Raw genomic sequence first — 8790 nt, 5'->3', positions numbered from 1 at the left:
GATCCATTTGTATTGAAAATAAACAATCTGTCCCAAAAAACTATTTTTCACTGAATACATAAGTTCAATTGTTTATCAATCGTTAATATTTCCATTAATTTTATGACGTGACCATATTTTTAAGATAATTTTACCTTTCATTAATTTTAAAAATTATTATTATATAAATTATAATTTTTTATTTAAATTCTTTTTGTTTTATTCAAAAAAATTTTCTCTCTATTGACCGACCATCCTGCGATCGAATCTAACCAATGAGTGTCAGATCCAATCAAATGACAACGCTCCCCTAAGGAGCACCAGATCGATGCTCCCTTTGAAATTCGATTCGGGGAGCACCGTCAGATTTGGCATTCTATGACCATATCCGACCACAAAGTGACTAACTAATGCAAGAAAACGCTGCCGACCGACTTGAAAAAGGAAAAGAGCTAAAAAAGAAGAAATGCATTTTAAACACTTCATATTTAGATATTAACATTGTTTACACGTTTAGAACGGAGTATCTATTTTAAAAATTAATAGACTCACATGAAGTTATGATCAAAACTTACAAAGGTCAAGTATTTTACCCAAAATAATAACAGATAGGCTGCTAGTTTGTTTTTCACACAAGCAATAAGCAATTCCCCTTCAACAGGCTCACTTCATTAGGAGAGATTGCGCTGAGTTTCTCTAGTGCTCATCTTTACAGATAACAAAGCAAAATAAGTTGACAAATACTTCAGAATAAATAATTTCACCACAACCCTCTAATCAATAGGCTCTAAATGTAACATGCCATGCCAACCCGAGCCTATCTTGACCCAGGTATGGGATGCCATTTTTCATTACAAAAATCTGTTTCACTTCCCAAACAAAATTATAGCAACATTATGCTATTTGAATCGCTCCTCCTCCCAAAACAGAAAGTTTAAGCTCAAACCTAGCACAGCAGAGCTTATTAGCAATCTACAACATGTCCTCATGATAAAGATGAAGCCCAAGCCCAAAGCGTGCACAAGCTCGCCGAAATGCCATGGCCTCAGCCTTTTGTACAGGATCTCCATAACCAGGATCATCAACTGAAGCAGTCCCTGTTGACTCTCGATATATCTTGTGGAATGGTACAAGAACAAACGCAAGTCAGCTGCTTTTAGTCCAAAATATATATGCCATAGATGAAGAAATAAAGAGAAGAAAATTTCATCTTTCAACAATCAAATGTAACATAAACTACAGCTTAACAACTTTTCAGTACTTGACTTCAAAAAACTCATGCAAGTTTCAGAAATCTATTGAATTTTTTCTATTCTACAGAGTCACACATCCAGCAATAGATAAACGCAATGGAAATAAGAAAACAGTTACCATGAAGATGCATAATAGTCACATAAACTAGAAGTCTTTAGGAATAAATTTACCAGTTCATGAATAACAATTGAAATCTGAAAGCGTATTGAATTCTATTGAAGCATCAAACTATCATGTTGAAAGTTTATTTACTGCTCCTAAATTTTAAGGAATTTCAACTCTCAAACAAGTCTGCTGCAAGGTTTCACATCTAGCAGGCCAACTATGTCAACTATAATTTTTTAAGTTTTCCTTTTAATAAAGGAAGAAGAAAAGAAAAGGAAAACCTATATCACAAGAGAAAGTAAATTTTAGTAGGAGTGCCTGTTTCAGTATTGAATCACAAGAATACCTTTTTTCCATTCATTCAAGAGCGAAAATTCTCATCCCTCTTTCCTTTATCTACTGAATCATCTTAAGTATCATGAACAGCAACTGTGTTCATCTATATGTCTATTATCTGAATTAGAGTATCATTCAAATTCTGACCAAGCATCTTTCAGCAATTAATTTAACAGTATATGTTTCAACTTACAAATTCTATTGACTTACAACTGAAAATGTATTAAGAGTTCAAAAGGGAAGAAGTAAAGTCACTAAACTATCAATGGTATCATTGGATACATTCCATCTGGTTGTTGCTTATCCACTTTCCTTTTGCTTCTGGAAGCAAAAAAGCAACAAAACAAAAAGTCTTTGGATGCATCAGTAATTGTCATGAAGCAACCAATTATTAGGACAAGTGACCTTTGCCAGCTTATCCACAAGAGTGACCACAAATTCAAGCGTAACCTGTCCACTAAATCCAGCTAAAAGATCATTTAATCGGAAGTCAACAACATATAAGCTTTTGGCCAGCAACTTAGTAGCAGGATTAATGAAGCACACATGCCAACTAATATAAGTTCACTGCATGTGCGTCATAGTATCAATCATAAAATGGAATAGATACCTCAGCATCAGTCCCATAGAGTGTTACACGATAGACGACAGATACAGACTTTCCATCAGCAGAGTAAGTAATATTCCGAACCTCACCAGACCATTCTGCACAATAGGTGGAATACCAAAGGCTTTGAGTTTTATAATTGTGGAAAGCCAACAAAATTAAGAATAGTGATTGCTTCAGCCAGAATAATTTCAATCTTTAACATACCTGGAGCATGTAGGTTCATAATCCGATTCACAATATGCCTGCAAAGTGCAAGACGTGATATTAAGAAACCATGTAAGACCACCATTGATACCAAAATGCCATGGAGAGACAAAATTGTCAAGAGAAAAAAAAAGAATATAATGGTAACTCACCAAGACTGAAAATTCTAAGGAAAAAGAAGGGAAAGGCTCAAACTTTAAACTAGTTAGGGTTTTGATGCAAATTTCTCAGACTGAAAGGCAGCAGATTTCATGATATTAAACATGAGGCCTGATGCAGAAAAAAAAAAGAAATCACAGCAGAGCACATTCTATGCCACCAAAATTAAAGCACAAAAAAGGCACAGGCCATAGCAGAGATATGCATGAAATATCTGCATTAAAGCTTATTGTTTACAGTTTTATAATCGTGCTCCAGGCTTGCCTCTACTTACAACTTGTAACTAAAAGAAAACCCCAAAGAGTATGTGTGGAATAATGAATATTTCGGAGTTCCTTTTAAATCAGCAGTTTGCTCTGCAATAACCGAACAAACAATTGCTCCAAAACATGACAATCCATTTGTAATTGAATTTTTCTGTAGAATTCATTATCATTCGGTTCCCAAATCCAAACACTAACAAAAATTCTAAAACTCCCAATGCTGTCCCTTACGCTTACATTAGTAGAACACAAAATCCAAAACTTTCAGTAATCATCCTACACCCCTCATAGATAAATTACAAGTAAAGTTGTTGATCTTCTCAGGCTTAGCTACCAGCTTCCCATTTTACAGAATAACCACCGGATTAAAATGAAAATCATAGCCTTGCAGTTTTGTTTCTTTTAACAACAGATAAATCACGAGAAGCTTTGATAGCACAGGGGATTGACAGGAATAAAACTAGTTACTATTAAACAACCTAAAACAAAATAAAGGAAGACCAAATTTTAGTAAATAAAGAGTGAGCGAGAGAATAATGAGATGACCAGGGGATGTATTTGATACTGAAGCCATCTTCGATGCGGAGCTTGACGAGGGAATCTGGGACTTTTTTGTTGAGTTCTTTGAGAATCTCGGAGAGGGGTCTGCTGATTCCTGCTGTGGGAATGGCATCGTCGTACGACTCTTTTGAGTAGGATACGACTCGTAAAAGGGAAGACAGAGATTTTCTGAAAGGAGAACAACTCATGGGTGATCTTGCCAGGGTTTTAATTGCCATTGAAGAAGCCATTTTCCCTTTCCACGAAATCAGAGGACAGCAAGTCTAAAGCCCCTGTTTCAAAAGTTTTCAAATACTTCAGGTCGGCTTTTTTTTTTTTTTTTTTGTTGTCTGGAAGACGACAGGTCAGGAGGCATTCAGTTCATGTGTAATGAGTTTTGTTCTTCAAGTCCGACCAAAGCACATTGGTTGCGGTGTAAAAAAGTCCACATGGCCCTTTTGGTTTAAAAAGTGCATTCCATCTCTTTGATTTTCGAATGATCAAAATATATATTTATATATTATTTTTTCAATTATAACATTACCTCTCTTTATAATGAAAATATAATGATTTAATTTTTAGTTTGAAGCAATTTTAATTTTAATAACATTACCATTCTAAACAACTGAAATTGATTGTTTGGCATGGAGCCAAGCAGTTAATAAAGAAACACAAGAAATGAAGGAAAATCAGTTGAAAAGAGTCATTTGCTGGATGTTGATCGGATAAGAATCCAATGGAGGCCCATAGAAAGCCCGACGGGCTAGAATTGAATTCACAGCTTGCGTTGGATGGAAAGCATCCCAAAAAACGTATTGGGTTCTGTCCGGGCATGGATATGCAAATGGCAGACATGTGATTTGGCCTTGGTTCCTCCCTATTCCGCAGCATCCCTTGTCAACAACACTGAATCCTGCAAGAATGAATATAACTACTCAATGATGGATCACGGAGGGATCTCTCCCTGAATTAGATGTCTAATCCAATACATACATACATACATACATACCGTAAGTGGAGGGATCATTTAGGATGTCACCCACAGCACCATAGGTATTGCCATACACAAAGATTGCACCAGGACGGTTATTTAGCTGCTCTACAAGTGATTTGATCCCTTGGTTGAAGGTACCCAGAATTTGGTTAACGTAATCAACGCATCTTCCAGGCGCTGCCTGTCCGGTGGCTCTTTGGTTGGGGATGCAACCAAGAGGTCCAACTCCAGCTATAAAGAATTTCCTTAGTCCTACACTGTACAGTGCCTGCATCAATTCCATAAACTGCCTTACATATATATATATATATATATGTTTTCTCCAACAAATTAATTAATTCAAATTACGAATTTTTACCAAAAGTTGCCGCCCATAGTGGTTCAGAAGAAGGTTGGCAAATTCTGAAGGATTGTAGGTGTAGCTAGAAGAGTAGATGGACGGCATGAGGTAATTGTTGATGTAGTCATTGCTCCCAAACACCATAATGGCTATGGATTTGGCAAGGAAATTTGTCACATTGCTCCCCATCATTGTTCGTAGTTGATCCAAGGTGCTTTCGAAGTTCACGACTTGTCGACTTAGGCTATACCGTGCTCCCTGTGATGCTCATTCAATAGAAACTAGAAAATCTATGGAAATATGGTAGCAAAAGTGAGAATTAGGTAAGCAAAATACGTACGTAATGTTGGCCTGTCTCATCAAGGATGCCAGCGGCTGCCGAAGCATAGTTCATTCCTCCCAGTATTTTAACTCCGACTGAGTTGGGATCAGCAAAGGCTGGAGGATAAGGTACTCCCAACATCTCTCCTGCATGTACAACATATATATATCATAACAGCTTAAAAACCCTTTCATAATTAGTAGTTGCCCACTGCAAGATGAATTCCATTGCAACCTTTAAACAATTCTCACTTCCATTCAAGATAATCAATAAATTAACGCCTATCATTGGTATATCTATCTATGAATAATAAATTTAATGTATATATAAATAACTTACAACGTCAATAAAAAAAAATTAAAGAATTAAGTTTTTATCTATAAACATAATACATAGAAGAAAGAGAAAATTAATTCTATTAAGAATTTAAACAAATAAATATTGTTGTAAATTTTTATATTTTCATAACAACAAAGTGATGCTTCTTATTAATTTGTTGATAGTATATAAATTATTCAATGCATCGATCGAATATAAATTTATTAAACAATGGGAAGAAATAGTTGAGACGAGGCATCCTCGTTAATGATAAACTTGTTGAAAACAAATTGATACCCCTCATTATTTCTTGTGCATATGTAATCACTCCTTCAACAACTGAAAAATAAAGATTGGAGAGAGCAATTAAAAAGACAATGAAAAGAGTGATAGAGTTGCATATATTTCGAGCGTAGAAAACTTACCAATTATGTCAACAAAGGTTTTCCCATTAGAAAATCTTCCAGTAGGCTGCATATTGAAATCAATACCATAAGGAAAATAGTTAGACTTGGCAATTGAGCTAAGGAAATTGTTGTTGCCAACATCAACCAATGAGTCTCCAAACACAAACAGTGCCGGAGCTCGTTCTGACCCTGCAACTCCATTTGAGTACTGAAAAATCACAATCACAAAGGTAATGAACCACGTTCGTTGGTACAGATCAATACCCATAGTTTAAAACAAGGAAAAACAATATGGATATAGAAAGAGAATTATGAAACTTTTAACCTCTATCTAGCTTTGAACCGGAAGAGGTGAGTTTGAACAAGATAACAACATGAAGGTGAAGATAAAAGGGGATTATGTATCCATTTTGAAACCGATAAGTAAACGTAAGACTCCATAAAATATTGCTTTTGTCTATACCTTTTTCCTCAATTTTGGGTGCTATTGTCAAGGACCGTTACTGTTTCTTTTTTTACTTTAACTTGTTTGTATGTCAAGTTATTTTACTTTGCAAGTGAGTAACGAGGCATGTAGGGGAAATTTTTGATAAATTTATGACTTTTGGGCTAAATATGATGGAAATGTTAGGACCTTTAGCCCAAGAGATATAACGAGAAGAAGAAAGGAAACAAGGCAATTGCGTTGAGAAGAGGGTTGGAGTCAATTCCCCGGTTACAACTTTAATGATGGGAAACAAATTCTCTTGTAGACCTATCCTTTTTATTTAAATCAATTGAGGTCCTAACAAATTACTTAATTATGTTCAATTGAATATTTAATTGGACAAAAGATGATCAGGTGAGTCATGTGAGATTGATGCGGTTAGCATCTTTGTCAGTTATAACAAAGGGAAATAAATGCAATCCTCCCCACTCCCCATTCACAAATGGTGCTCTCACTATTAATTTAATACTATCTTCCGAACCTGAGGACACGTGTTTTAAGTCAAATCAATGGTAAAATATTTATCACGTCTTTTTAACTTTTTTCTATTTTGACGGTCTATTCTCAACATTAGTTACAAAATAATAAAAGAATAACAAATCATTTAACATTTTTTATGTCAAAATAACAAGGCATAATATTAAAATAAGTTTTTATCTTTTTATTTTAGGGTAAAATACCCTAACACCTTTAAGTTTGATCATAATTTTTTGCAGGTCTATTAGTTTTCAAAATATACAATTTATCCAAAAAGAATATGTTTCACTCGATAGATAAGTCGAGCCATCTATTCTTCCGTTAGTCTCTTTTTCTTTGATGAATTTTAAGACAATTTTACCCTTATTTCCTTTAGTGTTCTTACTGAAACAAATTGCCTCAAATCAAAAGCTGAAAATCCAAATTTCTTGTCAAAAGGCTCTAGATTTCTTACTGATTTTTGACACTCCACAAAAGAAGAAATGATGAAACTAATCGAGAAAAAAGATTATTTGAAGAACCACAGATGGATAAGCTAAACATTCAGATTTCTTGATGATTTTTGACACTCCACAAAAGAAAAAATGATGAAACTAATCGAGTAAAAAGATTATTTGAAGAACCACGGATGGATGAGCTAAAAATTCAAAATTCCTGATAATTTTTGACACTCCACAAAAGAAGAAATGATGAAAGTAATGAAGGAAAAAGATTATTTCAAGAACCAGAGATGGATTTTACCTTTAAGTTTCAAGCTTCTGTTGCTGCAATCTTGCTAGAGAACTTCCATTTCCATAACTATAGATTAGTGGGTGTGGTAGCTCAAAAAATAAAAGGTCCATATGGGCATTACCTACATTCGTCTGTGGTTCTTGAAATGGAAGCTCTCTAGTAGGTGCAAAATGTTGGAAAAGAGGAAGAGAAAATGAAAGTTGAAGGGCATTTTGAATGGTGTTTGATAAAATGCCCTAAAAAGATGGGATGGGAAGAAAAAATAGGAAGACTCTAAGGCATTTAAATGTAATTTTGTTTAATAAAAGTTGTTGTAAGTTGTTGAAATATTGAATGCAAAAGTTGTTGTAAGTTGTTGAAATATTGAACGCAAAATTATTGAAATATTGAAATATTGAATGGATATAAAGATAGCAATGCATTTCAATATCTTGAGTTTTTTGTCTTGTGATGCCAGTTGTATACTTCAACATAAGAGTTAATGCAAAGGTTTTTTTTCCTAACAAGTAATATCATCTTTGCATTTATATTCAATATGTATAATATATAATAATTGCATAAAGTAATATCATTTGCATTGATATTCAATATATATCCTATACAAAAATTGCATCAAGTCTCTTGTGCACATGAGAACCACTATTTTCCCTAAACCTTTGAGCATAGAGGGATCAGTAGCTTTACAAAAGAACCTATGTCATCAGCTTTACAAAAGAGGATCATTGCCAATAAGTCCAACATCAAAGTCAATAATCAGTATCTAATATCACATCTCTAGATAATTGAAGACAAATAAAGGCAAAAATATACAAAGCATCCTTTGTAATTACATTTTAGACATTAAAAACACCACAAAAAACCTTAATTGTATTTGATTCACATATTCGCATATTAACAACTTTAAAGACACTTCAGCACCATCAGCACCAAATTCAAATGGAGTATTCACAAAATTCATTATCAAGGAAGCAAGGGTAGCATGTCTAGCATAAGCAGTAGCAAATGAAGGTCTTCTTGCTCATGAAGTAGATTTAGCAGTTTGAGCAGCACAACTATGCCCTCCAGCAATAGCACCACCACCACCACCATGTCCGAGAGTAGCAGCAATAGGTCTTCCTTTCATATTGGCAGAAGGTCCCCTTGTAGTTATTGATGTAAACCCATTGACAACTCTTAATACAGACCTAAGAGCTTTTGATGAAGACTTAGACAAGGTATATAACTTCAATTTAAAATATAAAAATGTATTAGTTGCATAATTAA

At 34.4% G+C, this 8790-nt stretch overlaps 2 protein-coding genes across 3 annotated transcripts; both read right to left on the bottom strand.

The window, feature by feature from the left end:
* On the bottom strand, positions 551–3847 carry LOC18592767. 2 transcript variants are annotated; one of them, XM_018126370.1, is made up of 5 exons: positions 3457–3847; positions 2489–2526; positions 2285–2379; positions 1935–1995; positions 1013–1095 (listed from the first exon to the last, which is right to left on the bottom strand). In XM_018126370.1, the coding sequence occupies exons 1-4, from the start codon at positions 3699–3701 to the stop codon at positions 1975–1977; spliced, it is 399 nt and encodes a 132-aa protein (XP_017981859.1). In that variant the 5' UTR covers positions 3702–3847; the 3' UTR covers positions 1013–1095; positions 1935–1974. The 2 variants fall into 2 exon arrangements, with proteins under 2 accessions (XP_007019703.1, XP_017981859.1); XM_007019641.2 differs by lacking the exon at positions 1935–1995 and having other exon boundaries at positions 551–1095.
* LOC18592768 (GDSL esterase/lipase At1g71250) lies at positions 4019–6249 on the bottom strand. The gene is made up of 5 exons (XM_007019642.2): positions 5850–6249; positions 5125–5252; positions 4803–5042; positions 4460–4712; positions 4019–4363 (listed from the first exon to the last, which is right to left on the bottom strand). The coding sequence occupies exons 1-5, from the start codon at positions 6097–6099 to the stop codon at positions 4140–4142; spliced, it is 1095 nt and encodes a 364-aa protein (XP_007019704.2). The 5' UTR covers positions 6100–6249; the 3' UTR covers positions 4019–4139.

Source organism: Theobroma cacao, chromosome 8 (genome assembly GCF_000208745.1).
Source record: "Theobroma cacao cultivar B97-61/B2 chromosome 8, Criollo_cocoa_genome_V2, whole genome shotgun sequence".
Taxonomy (NCBI): Eukaryota; Viridiplantae; Streptophyta; class Magnoliopsida; order Malvales; family Malvaceae; genus Theobroma; species Theobroma cacao.
The sequence above is the reverse complement of the archived record's forward strand: the minus strand, read 5'-3'. Positions and strand labels throughout refer to the sequence as shown.

Coding starts and splice junctions, on each gene's coding strand:
- LOC18592767 (XM_007019641.2), bottom strand. CDS start 3,701: ATGGCTTCTTCAATGGCAATTAAAACCCTGGCAAGATCACCCATGAGT. Junction 2,527..3,456: donor AGTATCAAATACATCCCCTG/GTCATCTCATTA, acceptor TGCACTTTGCAG/GCATATTGTGAATCGGATTA. Junction 2,380..2,488: donor TATGAACCTACATGCTCCAG/GTATGTTAAAGA, acceptor CCTATTGTGCAG/AATGGTCTGGTGAGGTTCGG.
- LOC18592768 (XM_007019642.2), bottom strand. CDS start 6,099: ATGGGTATTGATCTGTACCAACGAACGTGGTTCATTACCTTTGTGATT. Junction 5,253..5,849: donor AACCTTTGTTGACATAATTG/GTAAGTTTTCTA, acceptor TTGTACATGCAG/GAGAGATGTTGGGAGTACCT. Junction 5,043..5,124: donor ATGAGACAGGCCAACATTAC/GTACGTATTTTG, acceptor TGAGCATCACAG/GGAGCACGGTATAGCCTAAG.